The 19,581-nt window shown below is 41.7% G+C and overlaps 1 protein-coding gene across 2 annotated transcripts in view; it reads left to right on the top strand.

Annotated features, from left to right (window-relative positions):
* Positions 1-18,671, top strand: part of Il20ra (interleukin 20 receptor subunit alpha) — a 37,524-nt gene extending 18,853 nt beyond the window's left edge. The window contains exons 2-7 of one of the 2 annotated variants that reach the window (XM_028782617.1): positions 2,337-2,472; positions 7,915-8,093; positions 9,114-9,289; positions 10,042-10,186; positions 14,235-14,374; positions 17,516-18,671. In XM_028782617.1, the coding sequence (XP_028638450.1) occupies positions 2,337-2,472; positions 7,915-8,093; positions 9,114-9,289; positions 10,042-10,186; positions 14,235-14,374; positions 17,516-18,283 (1,544 nt within the window). In that variant the 3' untranslated portion in view covers positions 18,284-18,671. The remainder of the gene's footprint in view (positions 1-2,336; positions 2,473-7,914; positions 8,094-9,113; positions 9,290-10,041; positions 10,187-14,234; positions 14,375-17,515) is intronic. The other variant, XM_028782618.1, reaches the window with a different exon arrangement.
* Positions 18,672-19,581: the final 910 nt, after the last annotated feature.

Here is a 19,581-nt window from a genome sequence, read left to right as displayed (position 1 = left end):
AACCTGGTTGAATGCATCCAATATGTTGTGATCTCTCCAGGTTTAAGTTAATGCTTTGATTCCTACATGTAAACACTAAACTTTTTCATTTATTTTAATTCATGGATCATCCTTGATCTCAGTGATACAAGACATGCTTAGCATAGTCGTAGCCAGGATTCCATCCTGTACCCTGTCATATGCTCAAAACAGTGTCAGCCTATTTTATTTCTACTACATTTTATTTATTTTAGGGGGCAAGTGTACACACCAGACACAAGAGCCCAGAGGACAACCTCCAGGAGCTGGCTCTCTCCCTCCATCTTATGTGTCCCAGGAATTGATCTCAGGCCCTCAGGCTTGGCTATAAGAGCCCTTACCCAGTAAAGGCCATCCTATTTCAGAGAAGTGGACCTGCATGTTGTTTTTTGGAAGCTTCTTGGGTTTTGGTTAGTTTTTTCAGAGGATTCCTACATATAAGAGAGTTTTGCTTAGAGAACAATTATGTGAACATCCCAGTGTTTGAAAATAAAATCTTCAGGCTGCGGAGATAGCTAGGTGGTTAAGGGTGCTTGCTACTCTTGCAAAGGACCAGAGTTTTGATTCCCAGCACCTACCGGGTGTGCCTCACATTTGCCTATAGCTGCAACCCCAGAGGATTCAGTGCCTTTTCTGACCTCCTTGGCTCTGGGCACCAGCATCCATGTATACACACACACACACAAATAACAACAACAACAACACAACAACAACAATAATAATAACGATAATAAACTACCTTGCACTGGCTGTTTTTTGTCTATCTATCTATTTATTTATTTATTTATTTTCAAATCGTTATTTTTACTCATTCACACAGGGGTTATAAACACAAAAAGGCAGAACGTAGGGAAGGGGATGACACTGGAGTGTGGGTGTTCAGAGGGAATACAGATATCTTTCAGAACAGGGTATCGGCTGGGTGAAGGTTCAGGGGACAGGTCACTATGACTCTGCCTATGATTCATTTGTCCTTATCTAAGTTGGTATTATCTGCCAAGGCTACCTATTTACAAGGTCTATGACTACTCAGGCTGGTAAATTTCCACGAAAGCTGCCTGTTTACAATAACTTATAGCCATCTGTTTCAATGTTTATCCACAGAGACCCAAGACTTGGTGTTAGTATACATGTATGACAGGCCTACTGCTGATTTTAAGCCTATGGCTGATTTTAAGCCTTCAGTGTGTAAGCAGGGCTGCCCCTGACATCTCCTTCCTTCTCTAAGTATAGACGGGCTGTGGCAATTCTAATCTTGCGAAGGTGGGGAAAGCACTGGCTGGTTTTTTGTCTGTAGCTTTATTATATACTTTAGTTAGTGAATCTAATCTAGAGATCCAACCTCCAAAAGTCCAGCTTTTTAATAACATTTATCAGAAATCTCATTTCTCATCTTTAATACCATAATAGTATATTTTAAAATGACTCATGCTTAAATAACACTTCAGGTGTACAATCATAAAGAAAACTTTTCCAGGCTTCTCATATAACTTTAAAATCGTGATAGTACAAACAGGAGACTCACAAAATTTTCGTACCTGCTTCTGTTTGGTTCATAAAAAGAGGCCGGCAATCTCTACACTGGGTTATCATCCCACTTCAGAGAAGAGAAGGCCTGCAAGTTAGCTGTGTAGGACCAGGCATTGTGCTTTCACGCCCACAAGGGCTTTAGAGCACAGAGCACAAGCTGAGTCATGGTGGGAAGTGGAGAGTGGGAGTCCAGCCTCAACTGCAGACTCATGGCTTTCGTATCTAACTCTAGAACATGGATTGTTTGGATTTCTGCTGGTGTGTAACAAACTGCCCCCAAACCAAACGCTCATGACCACAGCCGTGGTGTCACTTCTCGGCTCTCAGAGTTGCCTAGGACTCTGTTGCATGGTTTGACTGGTTTCTTTTGAGGTTGTTCATGCAGCTTTGGTCTATGACAGGTGATGCCATCATGCTCACAATTATTTCCTTTGGAAGTCTAGACTCAGCTGGGACCTTGAGACAGAGGACCCTTTCCTTCAGATAACATTTCGGTGTGGCCTCTCCATCAGCCTGGCTGTTGTTTTACATGACACTCGGGCTTAAAAGCCCAAACTGGAAACTTCAAGGCCACCTATTCGTTAATTCCAGAGTCACATTTGCTACATGCTCTGGAATGAACTGAGTCACAGCACACACTCAGGCTCAGTCTGAGAAGAAATAGGCAATCTGGTGTGTAACAAAATTCCCCAGACCATTGGGGCCATCTTTAGAAATCAGCTAACTTACTTTAAGAATTAAGTTCTTTCTTCCATTAAAACACCAAATCCTCTCCACTCTTTTTCTAGTTCCTTGTGTCTTCTGTGGTTTGCCTAAACCTACAAATATCACCTTCTTATCAATCGACATGAAGAATGTCCTGCATTGGAATCCACCCGAGGGTCTACATGGAGTTGAAGTCACATACACTGTGCAATATTTTATGTAAGTTGCTTCATTTTCTTGCAGCTAGTTTATAAACAGTCTCAGAGTCCTGTCAATTGTGCAAAGGTAAACTTTCTATGGCATTAAATCTCCTTTGACAAAAAAGTTCAGACATTGACTGTTTCCTTGATATTATAGTAAATTGCAAAGTTTTTTATCTTGTGGAGCCAGAAACATTCAGGTAAGAGCACTAGGGCATACCTGCAAAAATTGAGAAAAGGGGACAGTAACATGGTTCGACAGGTTAAAGTGCTTGCCGCCAAGCCTAGAGACCTGAGTTCCTTTCCTGGGACCCACATGTTGGGAGGAAAGAGTTGACTCCAGCAAGATGTCTTCTTATATTCACATGTGCACTGTAGCATGTGCATGTATGCAAACACAGGTGCACAGGCACATACACAGTGAGTAACATATGAGAGGGGTGGAGAGGAGTTAAAGCAGTCATCTCTGGGCACACAGTCAAGGCAACCCAGAGACTCTGAGACCTCTAAGCTTATGGGAACCATCATTCTTAGCTGAAACCATGCAGAATCCTATGCAATGGTCTGCTCACACTAAATATAGTCACAAATGGACACTTTTCACAACCTTCGTGACTCTTCACAGCCAAAGAAGAATGCAAAATAGATAGTGTCCATCTCCAGAGAGCAAAAGAAAAGGACACAACCCAGACCACCAACTGTGAAGTATGCAAATACCACAGAGCCAGAAGAGAAACAACCACAGACATTTAAGCAAACCAGAACCTCTTTTCTTTAAGAACTGACTTGAATTTATTTTAAGATTTATTTTTATTTATGTGTATACTTTCGTATGTATACCTGTCTGTGTGAGTGTATGTCTCATGCATGCAGGTGCCCAGGAAGGCCAGAAAGAATGTTAGATTCTCTGTTGCTGGAGTCATAGGCAATTGTATGCCACCTGATGTGGGTGCTGGTGACTGCTGGAAGAAAAGCAAGAGGTCCTAGCCTTTGAGCCATCTCTCCAGCCCCACATCTGTGTTCCTAACCACTGAGCCATCTCTCCAGCTCCACATCTGTACTGTTTGAACTCTAAGTGAAAATAATCCCACACTAGTAAGTGCTGAAGTGCTAAAGGGCTCATCTAACACTCCAAGAAGGGTTAGCTAGTGTCTTCACCATCAGAAATTGATTAAACAGCCCCAAGACACTGCAGTTTGGTGACAAAGGATGTCATAGGAAAGGAGCTGAAGTGAGTGACATCCGTTATGGAAACCCAGACAGAAATCAAGGAGAGATCTAGACTGAGAGAAATCCAGGAAGAAAAAGGGTCAGATCATGACCTTCCAGGAGTGCTGTGAGCCACATCAGGCCCCTAGAGTCCACAAGCCAATGGCAGGCAAGTGCTCCAGCAGAAAGAATAACAGACTTGATTTTAAAACAAATTATCTGACAGAAGCAGAGGTTTAAAATTCTGCACAGAAAAGCCTCATTAGACTCCTACTCCTATACCTCAGGCATTTAAATATTATTTTGTTCTTTCTCACAGTTCTCCAGGTTTCTTGGGCTTGGGTGTTGCTTCTTCTGCTGGTTTCACTTGGGACCTCTCACGCAGCTCTTAGAGGCTTACCTAATATTCAGCCAACAGGCAGTTCAAAGTACTGGTAAGAAATTGGGGTAGCACCTATCCGTAATTATTGACAATGACAGAGGAAGGCGGCTTTCCCATGGGAGTGAGAGAAGAGTTCATAGAGCAGTGGTCTGCACCGTCTTGTTAAAGTGGATAAACAACAGAGTCTTTTCTGTTTGTTTGCTCCCTTGCTCTTGTTTTTGAGATGAGGCCTCATGTAGCCTAGGCTAGCCTCTGATTTTCAATATAGCTGAGGGTAACTTTGTACTCCTCGTTCTTCTATCTACTACCCAAGAGATCAGATTACAGGCATGCACTGAAAAACAGGGTTGTGTATAGAATTTTCCTAGCCTGAATAGTGACCGTAAGTATGACTATAGAGCTTCCTTGTTTTCTTGCATCCATGAGGAATTGAGACCTTTCTATAGGATGATATGACCTTTGTCTATAATAAGGTATAAGAGTACCTTTCTATACTCTTTAAGTCATCCCTAGGTTATTATAATACATGCTACCGAGGTAAATACCATTGAAGGACAACCATACAATAGGTGTCCAGTAAAGATGCAATCTTCCTCCAGTGTTTTCAATCCACAGTTGGTTGAATCCACAGAAGTGAAACCCATGGATATAAAGGGTTGACTGCGCATCACTGTTTTATAACTCACTTTTCTGTGGTTTTCAAAACTAGTTTCTTGACTTAAAAGTTCATAAGGAACTAACACGTCTCACAGTAAAAGAACACTTAAACTTCATCAATTCATTTAATTTTACCTCATGTCTTTTTATGAAGATTAAAACCAAGTAAGAATCACTGCTTTATTAGAATCATGTGAATCAGGTCTAGCCTGCATCAGGTTTCACCTGATTTCTGTCTATATAGCTGCCTAATCATCCTTCTGTCTATATGTAGAATAAAATTCCCAGCATAATTCACACCAAGTATTTCTGGTTAATGAACTTTGAAACTTGTACCATGACTGCAAAATAGGATGACCATTTTTGTCTTTGGAAAACGAATGCTGACCACTAAAGACAGGTGGAAACTTCAAGGACCACTCTCATAGCCATTGTCTTGAACTCTATTCTCATTTCCAAGGATGGTCTCAGGAGCTGGTGTTTAAAGAAAGACTTCAGCTATGCAGAGAGAAAGCTCATTAGCATGTCTTCATTTTTCCTTCCATTAGGTGGGGCAAAGGGCTTGCTTTCTCCTTTCAACTTTCAGAGCTTCAGAAAGAGGTTTAAAAATAACCAGAATCATCATTGTTGAATGGGTACAAAGAAAAGTTATATTGTGCAACTTTTAAATGATTACTTAAAGAGACACTTGCCCTGCAGGAGTTCTGGCATGCCTGGGTTTGTACAGGGTGGACAGGAATACAGGGCACAGTGCTGGATGGAGTCAGTCAGTCCTGGGATCATGGCCAAGTTGTGAACCTAACTGAGTAAACTTGTGCAGGTTTCATGCTTTTATACTTTTTAGCAAGGTTTGTTTCCAGAGCAAAATTTTTAAAGTTTCAATTATACTCACAAAATAATTTAACGTAGAAAATGGCATAACAGTCAGAACACCAGCTTTGGCACTGGGGAAAGTGATTCCAGTTTCAGATAAACCTTCTACTACTTCTACAAACTTGACTGGATTCCTTAATCTTACTGAGTTTCAATTTCCTGATCCATAAAAGTGGGACAAAAAGCAATGAAGCCCACTTCCTGGGGCTGCTATGCCATTCAGTGAGGTGGAAAAAGTAAGCTTGGGCGCCAGCCTCGGCTCATTATAGACACTGTTAGGTGTTTGTCGTGCTTATGAGAAAGAGCCAGAGACCAGTGAGGCCTCCACAGGATGTGTCCCATGGGAGGCTAGCGTTACTGGAATATTTGTCAGCTCTTCTATTCAAGTATCAGTAACAGGAATTTTCTCCTTGGTCAGCATTTGCATAGTAAGAAGGTGCCCTACCCTTGGCAGAGTGAGGCAGTTTAATATGGGGAAGACAAAGGAAACAATGACAGTACTTTTACAACTTCAAGTCAAGAAACCAACCATGAGCCCAAAGCAGGAGGATCGGGAGTTCAAGATCACCTACACAGTGAGTTCAAGGCTAGCCTGAACCATATTAAAAAACCAAAAATAAAATAAAGTTGAAAAGTAAATCACTTTTGAGTAACATAAATATTATCTTTTACGGAAAGAAATAGAATGGTATGGACTGGCAAATAACCAAATACACAATGTACCGTGACATTTGGGTGTTATCTAGTAAAGCCTGTTCCTCTGAGTTAGTATGTTTCCTGAACTGAATCAAAATGTAACTGTAGATATAAACACAGATCCATTTTTCTTTTGATCTTTCATCAGAAGATCCCCAGGCAGTGCTGATAATCTGCAAAGAGAAGTTGATTAAGATCTGATGGTATTTGCAACATGTTTGACAGATATGGCACTTATGAAATGAAAGAGATTTGCTTTGGACCTCTGTAACCACATCCTTCATTGATTTTGGTGATACTCAATAATGTTGCCACATTCTCCTTGCAAAGACTTAGTCTTCCCATGACTTTTGTGATTGATGTTTCTCCACTTGTCCTTTTGCTGTTATTCTCAAGTCTGTTTTGTGCCTGCCTTGATGCTCCTGAAGTTTTGATCCAGGCTTTTCTCTGGGTATCCATGACCAAACCTTCTATGAGAAATTTGTGTATTGACTCCAAAATCTCTACCTCTCACTCCTACCTCTCTCTTGAACGTCAAGTTCCTGCATTTGGAGAACTCTTACATATCTCAAACTCAGCCCAGCACTGCTGAATGTATTAGTTTTCCCTCTTCCTATCCTTCCCTTCCCCAATCTTCCAAGCCCACTCTTCTTTGGTGATCTTTATCTTAGTAAATATTATCACATTCCACACCCTTGCCCTAAACAGAAAGAGATATTTCATCATCTTTACCTGTGTGATCTCTTGCATGCACTCAGTCACCCGGTTCTTGTTTCTGTGGTGTCCTCATTCATTTCACTGCCTTGCCATCATCCATGTACATAATACTCTTCCACCTGGACCACAGCAATGTGCACTAAACTGGTCGTACTACCAACACACTATACTCTCTTCAGACAACTGGTCAACCTTCTAAACCACAACTTTCATCTTGTTCCCCAATAGCCCTGCTTTAATTTCTTCAGTAGCCTCCAGTACAACCCTGTCTCCCCCACTGATTTATCATTTACCTGAATGTTTTATGCCAAGGTCTCTTTTATCTGAGAAGTGCTGTAAATATCCCCCCCTCTCCATTTTCTTTAGGATATTGTATTTTAACAACAACAAAATTAGTATGAACAATGTAGTCAGTTCAGTGGCCATATGATTATGGTATAACCTCACATTCTACATCCTAGTAAATTTTTCTCCAGACTTTTAATACTTGGTAAAGTTTTAAATTTTATGAGACTGTCAAAGTAATTTTTCTTCCAATAAAAAAATGGTTAACTTTCCTTTAATGTATTCACCAAATTAGCCTCATATAGGTATATAGTAGGCTAAAGGCTTAATTACTAGAGATTGATCACACAGCATGTAAACATTTTACTGTAGCTGAAGTATGAAACTGTAACATGCTTTAAGGATGCACTATCCACATTGTAATTCACATAAAAGCAAGGTGTTTATAGAAATTCTGACTCATGCTCCTGACAGCTAATGAAAATGTCGCCAACAGCAAAAGTGGATCCAATTATATCAGAATGACAGACATCTGTGTTTTGCTGACAAGAAAATCTTCCATTCAATTTTATATAATGCTTTTTTTTAGTTGTAAAGTGTGTAAAGGGCTTCATTATTAATTCATAGTTTCTCTCTTAGCAGATATGGCCAGAAGAAATGGCTGAGTACCTCTAAATGCAGAAGTATCAGCAGGACCTACTGTGATCTTTCTGTTGAGACCTCAGACTATAAACACCAGTTCTATGCCAAAGTGAAGGCCATTTGGGAAACCAGGTGCTCTGAATGGGTGGAGACGGAACGCTTCTATCCTTTCTTAGAAAGTGAGTAATGCCATTTTACAGCATTGCTGAGTATCCTGGTATGATACTCTGGCCTCAGGGAACTTTGCCCAGAAGAAGGGGTCTCCTTGACTCCTGTCTGTACAACAGGTTGAGTAACCAGCCCTGCTGCTTTGTTTGACTGAACCCCAGTGTCAAATATATAGACTGATAGGTTTGGCCAAGGGACCTTTAAGATCTCTCTCAGATTCAGAATTAAAGACAGGTGCCAATAATACCAGATTTCTATTTTGTTTCATCATTCGATGGAGATGGATGCCAGCAGGACCACCGTAATGAAATATCTAAGGGCTGCAGAGGCCCCAGGATGTGCTGCCTTTTCCAGTGCTCTGCCAGCTCAGAGGCTGGTGACCTATGCCCTCATGTCAGATCCAGCTTCTATGTCTGTTTTTCTACAGGCCATGAGCTGAGAATGGTATTTATATTTTTTAAATATTTTTTGATCAAAACAATATTTTTGACATGTGAAAGTGATGCAGAATTAAATTTCAATGTCAGGGTCTGGAGAGATGGCTCTGGCAGAGGACTTGGATTTGGTTGCCAGCATCCACATGGCTTACAACCACATCAAAATCCAGTGTCACGGGATCTAATACCTTCTTCGGGCTACCACTCACAATGCAGGCAATCTGTTACACAGACATACAGGCAAGCAAATCACCCATGCAAATATGAAAATAAATATATTTTAAAATAAATTGTACTGCATAAATATTATTTAGAAAAATACTTTGTAAGTTTCTGTGTCTGTATATAAAGTTTTCCAGAACACTGACCCTGTTTGCCTACTTACATTGCTGCCAATGGCTGCTTTCACACTACAAACTGAGTCCCTGTAACAGAGATAATGTGGCCTGCAATGCCTCTGGGCTTTTATGGTGAAAGAGTCTCCCATAAAAGGGTGGTTTTAGGTCTTTGATCCCAGTAGGATTGTACTATAGCTTTATCTCAGGGGAAGAGGGGTCCACACCTGAAGATGTTAATACTCTCTTATGCTCTAAGCTCAAGTCAGCCCACCAGAGGTTGCCCTGACAACTGGTGAGAAGTCCATCTCTATTGCCCTGACAGCACCAGAGAAGTGGAAAAGAAATCCACAAGACCACACCGTTTCTATGAAACAAATATACCCCAATCTGAAGTACAACGTGTCTCTGTATAACACTAAGTCAAGAAGAATGGTAAGCCTGGCCTGGGATGGGGTCTGTCCTCTGAACTTCCCTTTCTGTACTTCCATGGGCACAGGTGGTCCTGGAGCTTTGGTTCTCTTTGTGAGAATGTGGCAGCTGATACTCTTCAAGAGAGATACCACACAATATACAAGAAGAGTGCTTTGTCTACAATTCATGATGTCACTATTGTGCATCTCATCTGATGAAGTTTCTTTGCTTGCACATCATCCGTCAGTCACTTTCCAGGGATTTAAATTATATATGTAATATATATGGATGTACATATATATGTGCTAAATACATAAATATGTACTAAATACATATATATGTAATATGTATATGTATATATGTACTTGTACTAAATATATATAAATATATAGTATATATGTACTAAATACATATATATGTAATATATGTGCATATATTACATATATTATATACTTGTAATGTATATATATGTGTATATGTGTATGCGTATACATACGCATATGTATATATTTGAACAAGAGGAACACAGGACAAAGCTAAGAAAGAACTCTACCCTGAGTTATTATTTATAATTATTCCTGAGATTGATCTGTTTCTAACTGTGTTCTGATTAGCTAAAAATATATTTTGAAACTGTGCTGAAAAAATAAAAGCTTATAGCGTCCAGAGTGAATGATCCAGTAGTATCCTAACCTTTCACTTTTCTGTGGAGCTGTCCTGAGGACATCCTGGGACCTTTGACTCTAACCTCTGTTTGTGCTTCTCTGTCCCAGTGGTCCCAGTGTATCACCAACAGCTCTCTGGTGCTCAGCTGGCTGGAGCCCAGCACTCTGTATTGTGTCCACGTGGAGTCTCTTGTCCCAGGGTCCCCTCGCCTCCCTCTGCCTTCTCAGAAGCAATGCATCAGTACTTTGGAAGGTAAGCTGCAAGAAATTTCAGCTAATCTGAAGAAAGAAAGCTGATCAAACAGTAAAAAATTAACAGTGTAGATCAAGTCTTAACAAATCTATGTCTATCAAAATCAGATTGAAGCTATGATAAAAACATCTACTTGTCTAAACACATTGAGCTGTCTGGGACTCTGCCTTTGAGCTTGGTCAGTACTGAGAAGGGAGTGCTACACCATCTGGAAACTGTCAGCAAGGCCCAGAAGTTCACAATCCTCCCTAATTAACATAGCTTCCTACCTTGGGAGTACAATGAAGAACTTCCATACCCATCCTCTTTCTTCTTTGCAACCAGAGTCACTGCAACCACAGCAGGTTTCCAGAATACCAAGGCAGGAAGTGAAGTATGTCCTGGGGACACTTTCAAACACTGCTGCTTTGATACAAATGACAGCCTCTCAGACACTCCTGGTTAGCCACAGGCAGCTCTGCAGTCAACACAGTCCCTCTCTTGCCGTTGCTTCTCTGTCTACATGTGTTTTCTGAGCAATGCTACCTCAGGACTGTAGTTTCCGATGCTTCTTTTAAGAGACCTGAAGTCACGAGCAGTGTGTTTGTTTAATATGTCTGCTCTACAGTAAGAACTTCAACTTAAACCTTGAAACTGGAAGACAAACAGACCCACAAGTCTCCTGCATTCTCAAATGGTATTCATCCATTACTCTGATCCTCCCTTCTAACAAAGGCTCACAACCTTTTGCCTCAGGTTCTGGTCCTTTCCCTTTCTCCCGCTAAGAACCCACAGCCCCAGCTCGAATCCCACACCCGCCCCACCCCTAGCCCCAGCCCCACCTTACACCCACCCCTACTACACCCATGCTACTTCCCTCATTTCTTTCAAGTTGAAACAGTCCCTAGGAAAAGGAAAGGAATGTAGGAAACACATTTGAACAGTAAAAAGCTTTACTTGAGTCACTTTATCATCTCATCTCTTTGAACAGAAACCACTCTCCACCGTTAATACAAATAAAACTCAAATGCCACACAAGCAGGAAAGGGACATTAGTAGGTTGGATTGATGATCTTTGCATCTGGAATTAGTGCTGTGTTTCCTAACAGTTTGATCAATGCCAAATGGTAGGAGTGAATTTCCAATGTAGCTCAGCCAACAGATCACACAAGCTTCTTCCCAGGAAGAAAATAAAGTGCACTTCCTCACCAGTACAATAAAGGAACAGATAAAAGTGCACCATTTCTAGTGTTGAAGTTTCCCACAATATCCCACGTAGTTCCTCACCAGAGAAACTTTCTATGATACTACTTTCTTTAAAAAATAAAAATAAAAAATATTTCTTTAAGGACTATGCCTTGAAAAATATCTCTGCTCCCTGCAGTTTCTGAACCTCCACAATGAAAATGAAACCTATTGGTTCACTGTAGCAAATGGGCTATCACACACCACACTAAATACCAGCGATTGTTGTCACCAACTTCTTAGTCAGGATACCGGGGCTACACTGGGGCCTGAGCTAAGCTGCCATCTACAGCAGACCGGGCGCAGCCCAGCATTTGCATCTCAGCCTCGTTGCTGTATAGGCAGACAAGCACTGTCTCCGGGGACTGTTGGTGGGGTAGAAGAGTTCTTCAGGGAATGCCCACATTCACCATCACTATCACAGTACATCTGTTTCCCATCTACATCTGGCAGTTAGTGGGACAGATACTACACTATTTTCTCTCTGTCAGACAGCGGGCACATCCACCATCCATGTGGGTTAGATTGTTCCTGTGGCACACTGGCTGACTTTATTGGTCTGTAAAGAATGTTGAGGGGAGAAGATCGTGGTTTGTGTTAAGTTTACATGTCTCCTCCCTTCCTTTCTTCCTTTCTTCCTTTCTTCCTTTCTTCCTTTCTTCCTTTCTCTCTTTCTTTCTTTCTGTTTTCTGCAGCTCTTACAATTCTCCTGAAAAACAGATCCAAAGATTTTAAAGTCAGCTCCTATCTCTGTGTAAAAAAGATACACAAACTCCTAACGGTAGGTACCAGGATGGGAACCCTGGAAACAACTAGCAAGTAGTTCATCCCCAAAGGCCATGTGGCAGCAAAGCTCCCTCTTCCTCAGGCTTCTCAGTCTCTTTAAGACTGTCAGTGAGTAGAAGAAAGTCATCTGCATTACAGAAAGCAATTTTCTATGCTCAGAATCTATTCCTTAAAATGTTAATCCATCTAAAAACTATACATCTAAAGAAACATCTAGAGTAGTGTTTAGTCAAATATCTATGACCTACACAAGCTGACAAAGTTAAGCACTCCAACCTCCAGGTAGCTCATACAAGCTTCACAAATATGTTAGACATGGTGGAGCAAACCTGTATAAAGCTCTGTGGTCTGGTCAGTGGTGGGCCAGGATATTCCTCTTAAAACTCTTCACTAAGCCTTTCCATTATTGGACAGACTTTTCACACGCCATAAGCCTACACAGCAGGATTCCTTCGCAAATTAATGAAGTCGTCTTTTTAAATTATTTTCTCTGTCTCTGTCTCTCTCTTTCTGTCTGTCTCTATCTCTGTCTCTCTCTTTCATGTCTCTGTCTCTCTGTCTTTCTGTCTCTCTCTTTCATGTCTCTGTCTCTCTGTCTCTGTCTGTCTCTCTCTCTGTCTCTCTCTCTCTCACACACACACACATGCACACACACACACACCCTGCTGAGTCAGTTTACTACTGTTTCTATGTATGGATATATATTTAGGGCTGACCACTTTGGAATAGATAAGCTACCAGGGTCTTTGTCCCTGGAGAAGACTGAGTGTCCCTGTCTCAGGAGCCATTGATTGTCTGTAATTCTTTCTGGATGGGGACTTGTGACACCTCCCCACCCATATTGCCATGTCAACTGGTCTTGTCCAGATCACCATATCTTTGAGATTTCATGGGTGTAGCTTCCATGTCTTATATAGAAAGCATTATTTCACAGGAGACATTCTGGTTCTCTGGTTCGCACCCTACTAAGAACATGCTCCCTGGGCCTTAGGTATAAGAATCAGTTAGTTAGATAGATCTGCTGGGCTGGGCACTCCACACTCGGTTGTTTTATGCATTATGTCCAGTCGTGGATTTCTGTAATGATATCTGCTGCAAAAACAAGCTTATTTTTATCACTGAGGGTGGGGAGCTACATTTTTCTTTGGATATAAAGATACAGGTATGTATTTGGAGTATAATTAGAAGGTATATTGGTTTAGGAAAGTGGTAGTAGTAGGTTCTCCTCTAGGGTCCATGATCTCACTAGCTATTGCTGGTTGGCTAGGTTTACAATACCAGGCTTGAATTTCCCCCTACTGAGCCAATGTTAGGTCCAATTAGATGATTGTTGGTTACCCTGGGAGACTATGCCACTAATGTTCCCTTGAGTGTATCTCGTCACTTACTGATCGTTGTCATGGTCTGTATGCTTTATAGTAGGGTAGGACCATTGATTGATTTTCTCTCTTGGTAGTTTGTATAACTAAAATACTGAGAACTGGTTCTCAGGAGAGAGGCTTCTAGGTCAGCATCAGCTTGGTTTCTATAATGTCTGTGTTCAAAGTATGTGATATCTTCAGCAATTGGATCTTACCTTCAAGCTCTGGGAAGTCACAAAGGGCAATGGCAGTAGCCTATAATATTTGAGGACTTCTCTGACCAATAACAAAAGGGGAAGTTTCCCATGCCTGGAACTAGGGATTTTGCAAAAGAGAGTGTTGCTGTTTGGTTTGGAGAGCTGTGAATTGCTAAGATGATTGGCCCATTTGTTTTCACATACATGAGCCAGGATGCGTTTCAAAGCCTGACATAGGTTTTGGAATACCCAAAGACTTATTAATGCATCCTTACTGTAAAGATGGGGGTTGAATTTAGACAGTAGCTTGGGAACTTTATTGTCAGAGAAATGACAAATTCCCAAGTTTCTCAGTGTATAAATAAGAAAAATAGGTCTATGAATGCAGGTGACCTGTCCTCAGCCTCTAGACATTGTCCAGGTTTCGTACCATATTAAATCATAACTTTACAATCCTAACTCATGATTTCTCTTTAACAGTTCAAACATCAACATGGAAGGATAAAGTCATCTTCTGGTATGTCTTGCCCACATCTGTTATTACGTTTCTTTTCTCTGCGATTGGCTACTCGGTTTACCGATACATCCATGTTGGCAAAGAAAAACACCCAGCAAATTTGGTGAGTGTTTGTCATGATAGAAGACAACAGGAAGAGAGAAGAGGACTGATAGAACAGATAGTTTCCTATAAGAACAGAGTGACCTTAAGCTGTTGATGAATTCTTAAACTCGTTCTGAGCTGAGAGTAGCTTGGTAGGAGAGTGCATACATAGCATGTGTGCAGTCCTGAGTGTGACTCCCTGTATCCCAAAACCAGGCAAAAAGCAGTTTCTGTACTGAATTCACTCATGAATATACCAACACTAAAAGTTCCCTAGGTTTGAAACAATTTTCTAAGAAGATAAGGTTGTGGAATAAACAGATAAACTAAGTCACGATCACACTGCCTTTCTCAAAGTATGTGAAGGCTAAAAATACAAATGAGATTTGAGGACTCATGGGGTACAATGAATCTCTGAAACCTTTTGTGGGGATCAGATCTCATGTTCAAGCTCAGGTATGAAAGTAAGAGATAGGACACTTACTACAAGCAGAAAAGGTAGCAGAGCAAGGTGGGGCAGTAGAGTAGCCAGAAAGCTTGGCATATGGCCAGTCAACCATGTTCTCTATGAGGGGCTACATTGGAGAGCAGCACCAGGCTGTGTATTGGGAGAACACGGTGCTGTTGTCGAGCATGGGTTTAGTCTAGAGAAATTTCAGTAAGGTTCTGAGTTGTGATGTCATGATCACCATTATGTTATAGATGCAACTGGATGCTTGCTTTAGAAAAATAAAGGTAGCTAAGAAGCCACCTAGGAGAGAAAAGATGACAGTCCAGTGCATGCTTAATATCAAAATACTCCCCTTGGAAATTACTAAAAGACACATTCACATGTAATCCATATGTCTGTTCCTGTTGATGTTGTTCATTCAGTTCTCTGCTATCCTGCTCCACCTAGGAGCTGGGATTAGCATCTTTGTAGCACAGGGAGACCTTTTCTGGGAGGGAAATTCACAGAGAGATTTGACTGCATGTGATTTTTTTTAAAGCCTATAATTCTTGTCAAACAATGGAGTGAAAGGCTCTGTTGTGCAGTGTTAAATGAAATCATGCCATCGGGTGACAGGAAAATTGTACCTCATCACTGATGCCACTCTATAGCAGGCACTGTCTGTGTACCCCAAAGCAGAACAAATATCATATCTGTGGTATTCAGGATGGAGCCAAGGGCCTCACACATGAACTGCATTCCATTCCTTGACTATATTCCCAAACAACGTTTTAATCTTTTCTTTTGAGACAAGGTCTGGCTAAATTGCCTCAGCAGGCCTTTCCTCTCTTAGCCCCCAGAGTAGTTGGGACTATGGGAGTCTTACTGATTCTCTTTATTCTTGAGCATCCCTGACATGATCTAGACTTTTTTAAAATATCCCATAAACTAGCAGATGAATTGTCTCTTTTTTTGTTGTTTTTGCCTTATTATATTTTTGGATTTTTCTAGCAGTTTGAAGACTACAACCTTGTATCCATTGCCTTTTCTGGTGTTGTGATGGAGTAACTTAATTAAAGCCATTTCTGGGACAAGGGGCTGGTTTCCTGTTTCCACTCACAGTTCCAGCTCCAGCCCCCCATAGTGGGACTTAGGGTGGGGGGTAAAGGTGATAGGAGCTTGAAGCAAAGTATCATAGAGAACAATGAATTAATGCCTCTGATGCCCAGCCCGAGAAGACACTGCCCATGTTTAGGGTGTGTTCCCCCCACCTCCCTTGGTTTAATTAAGAAAAATCTCTCACAGGCATGCCCACAGACCAACTTCATCTAGACATAAACAGGCCCTCATTGAATTTCTTCTGTGGTGACTCTATTTGTGTCAAGGTGACAATAGAAACTATCCTATTCCCTTTCCCTATCCATTGTTATGCCTGTGTGTCTTTCATGTTCACAGTATATCCAGGAAAGAGCTAGTAGTCCAGGTAGCATCAGCTTAATAACAACTGGAAACAAAATAGCCTATCTCTAGTCTTAGTCTCCACCACTCTTCATCCAATAGACTTCTGCTAATTAAGGTCAAAGTCTGCCATTGACTGGAAAGCCTTCTAAGCTCAGCATAGAATGGAGGACTCCATTCATTGGCAGGGCTTCCCTTTCTCTGGCCTTGTCTGGGGAATTCAAATCCATTCTGTACCCTAAATCTACCTGTGGAATGTCACATAGCCTCAGTTAGATTACAGGTTCAGGTTCCTTTCTCCCAATAAGAACTCATGTAGCTAGGACCTAAATTAGATTCCTAAAATGGTTCCCCATGCTAATGAGCCATTTAGGTACCTCAAGCCTTCAGCCAATGACATTTGCCCATCCTGCATGTTTCTACCCCCTTCCCTGCCGCATCCCTCAGAACTATCTAAGTCTTTAATCACCCAGGTAAAGTTGATCTGCCTCCCTTCAGCTGTCCAGGCGTGTCTTCACCATTTGTATTCACAGGCCTTCCAAATTCCTGTCAGTTATCTCTGTCCCTTTGTCCTCATGTACCAAAGCTGGGAGGGTCACAGGCTTAAGAAATATTTCTTCCTTTGCTGGAAGGAATAGAGTTTTCAGTCTTAAAGAATTGAGAAGATTCCAGAACTTAATTGACTCAAGTCCCTCTCAACCACACCCCTGTGTGGCCCACGTGCAATCGTCTCGCCAGCAAGAACACACGCGGCAACACACCAGGATCCTTCCGCAGCAAACGTTTATTCCAAATGAAAATGGAGGAAGACCCCCAGGCCTGGAAAAGGCACTGCTTATATACCCTTAGAGCGGCGTGTTCATTTCTGATTGGCTGCTTACTCGTTGCCCGCCAAAACGCCCTGGGATGGGCTGTGACTTTGGCGTGCTTTTACCATAGCACATGCGCAGTTTACTTGTTTACTAGGAGGAGCACCGGATCCCAGCGCCATCTTGCAATGGTGGATTCTGCCAGCACAAGCCGCGGCTTCCTACACCCCTGAACCTCACACGGAGGATGCTCTCCAGTGACACAGTTCACTGCCAGTTGCACTTAGTGGGTCTTGGGCCCCTTGCCTATTCAAGTGAAGTTGTCTCTATATGTCAAATATAACCCTCTCTCATGGGTTGGTAAGAAAAATGTCACACATTATCTAGTAACACTAGAAGTTGGCAGCTATTAGCAATGTCTTTCTAAAGTGAAAAGTTGAAGTTCATTCTCTTCTCTCTGCAGGTACTGATTTATAGAAGTGGAATTGGCAAAAGAGTCTTTGAGCCTTCTGAAACAATCACACTTAACTGTATCACCCTCAGTATGTTCGATGATTCCAAAATTTCTCAAAAGGATATGAATTTACTGGACAAAAGCAGTGATGATGTCATCATTAATGACCCTGAGCTCAGCGGGAGCTGTGAGCCACACCGAGAGGAGGCGGAGGAGCAACATTTAGGATACTCTTCGCATTTAATGGACATTGTCTATGGTGCTGAGCAAAGCGACAGAGACACTTCCCTAACCCAGCACACGTGGCTCGACAGTACCATGCCCACAGGAGAGGCAGACACTGAGCCTCAATACAAAGTCCTAACTGACTTCTACAGGGAGGGTGAAGACCAGCAGTTCTGTGGGCTGGAAGAGGCAGTTAGAACAGAGAAATTGTCTGAGCCACAGGCAACTTCAGCAAATTTGGACCCAAAGCTTGAAGACCTACATCACCTGGGGCAGGAGCATCCTGGCTCAGAAGATGAGCCAGAGGAAGAGCTGTCTACAACACTAGTAGATTGGGACCCTCAGACTGGCAGGCTGTGTATCCCTTCCTTACCTATCTTTGGCCATGATCCTGAGAACTATGGGTATTATGAGAGAGACCAGCTCTTAGAGGATGGCCTTTTGTCTAGACTCTGTGAGAACCAGACACCTGAAAAGTCAGAGGAAGAAAATGAAAACTATCTCATGCAATTTATGAAAGAATGGGGGTTACATGTACAAATGGAAAGCTAACCCCAGACTTCCTGCTGACTGTCAGCAAATGACGGAACCATTCCAAGGAGTGAACAATGTTCAGATTTTCAAGTGTCAGTGATAACACTGTTCTCTGTTCATACACTCGGTCAGCCCTGCCTCCTTCAGGTGGTTGGTTTCCACACAACCTTCTTCCCAATCCACACAGAGTCCTGGAGGAACTTTCTGAAATACAGAACCCTGAGCTTTGTTGTAGACAGAGTAAGCATTTGCTGGTTAGGTGAGGACTTTATAAAGAAGAGCTCACCATGCTCCCAGTTTATTATTTTCTAACAGTTATTTTCTGGGTTTTTACTGTATGTATGTAACACTATCAAAGTATTTCATGAAATTCATTCATTTTATAAACATCATTTTTCTAGAATTTGTTGATTGTTGGCATAAATTTTTTGCAACCTACTTTTAATAAGGGTTCAACTTCTCTAACCCACCACCCACCAGAGGTAGTGGAAGAGAAAAGTTATTAGGATATGGGGGAAGTGGACCTGTTTAGCAATAGTTCTTTGTGGGCAAGCTCAATCTTCTTGCCTGAATAGTTCAGTCCCATAGTAAACACCAAAAATGGCTCAGCAGCTGTAGCCCAGTCCTCTAGGCAGGCAGACACCACACACTAACCAGCAGCTACAGTCCAGTCCTCTCTGCAAACAAACACCAGGCACAAACTAGCACCTATAGTTCAATCCTAAAGAAATTGCAAGGCTTGCCAACTGGCCCAAGGCCTTGGAAGGAGCAAGATGCCACAGGAACCTTACAAGCAGTTCTTGGGTGAGTTTCTCCCAATGGCAGTGTTACCACAAGTGGAGCTCAACAATGCTATGGAAGGTGAACCAATATATGCATGTCGTTAAGTGAAAAATAGCAAGGCAGAGCAAACCAAACTAATGTTCCTCTCCCTCTCTCCATGGAGTCATATTTATACTCCTTCATCATGGGTCCTTTCATGTCTCTGCTATAGCAAAGCATCCTTTCACATGTGTCTGTTTCAGGAAAACATCCTTTCATATGTTTGCTTCAGTAAGACATCCTTTCACCTGTGTGCCCCAGCAAAACATCATTTGACATAACTGACTTTCTAAACAAACCAGAAGTTTCCACTTTAGTTGATGAGGAGGATATTAGGACACTTTAAAATATGTCAGTGCCACTGAATGGATGGAGAGTGGTTTACATGTAAAGGGCTCAATTCATTGTTCAGACATAATAGTGTTCAGAGTTAATCAATCGGGCATAGTCCTTCAAGGTTCACATTCATGCTTTTGACTTTTGTAAGAGGCTGT

This window comes from Grammomys surdaster, unplaced genomic scaffold (genome assembly GCF_004785775.1).
Source record: "Grammomys surdaster isolate TR1022 unplaced genomic scaffold, NIH_TR_1.0 806, whole genome shotgun sequence".
Classification (NCBI taxonomy): domain Eukaryota; kingdom Metazoa; phylum Chordata; class Mammalia; order Rodentia; family Muridae; genus Grammomys; species Grammomys surdaster.
The sequence above is the reverse complement of the archived record's forward strand: the minus strand, read 5'-3'. Positions and strand labels throughout refer to the sequence as shown.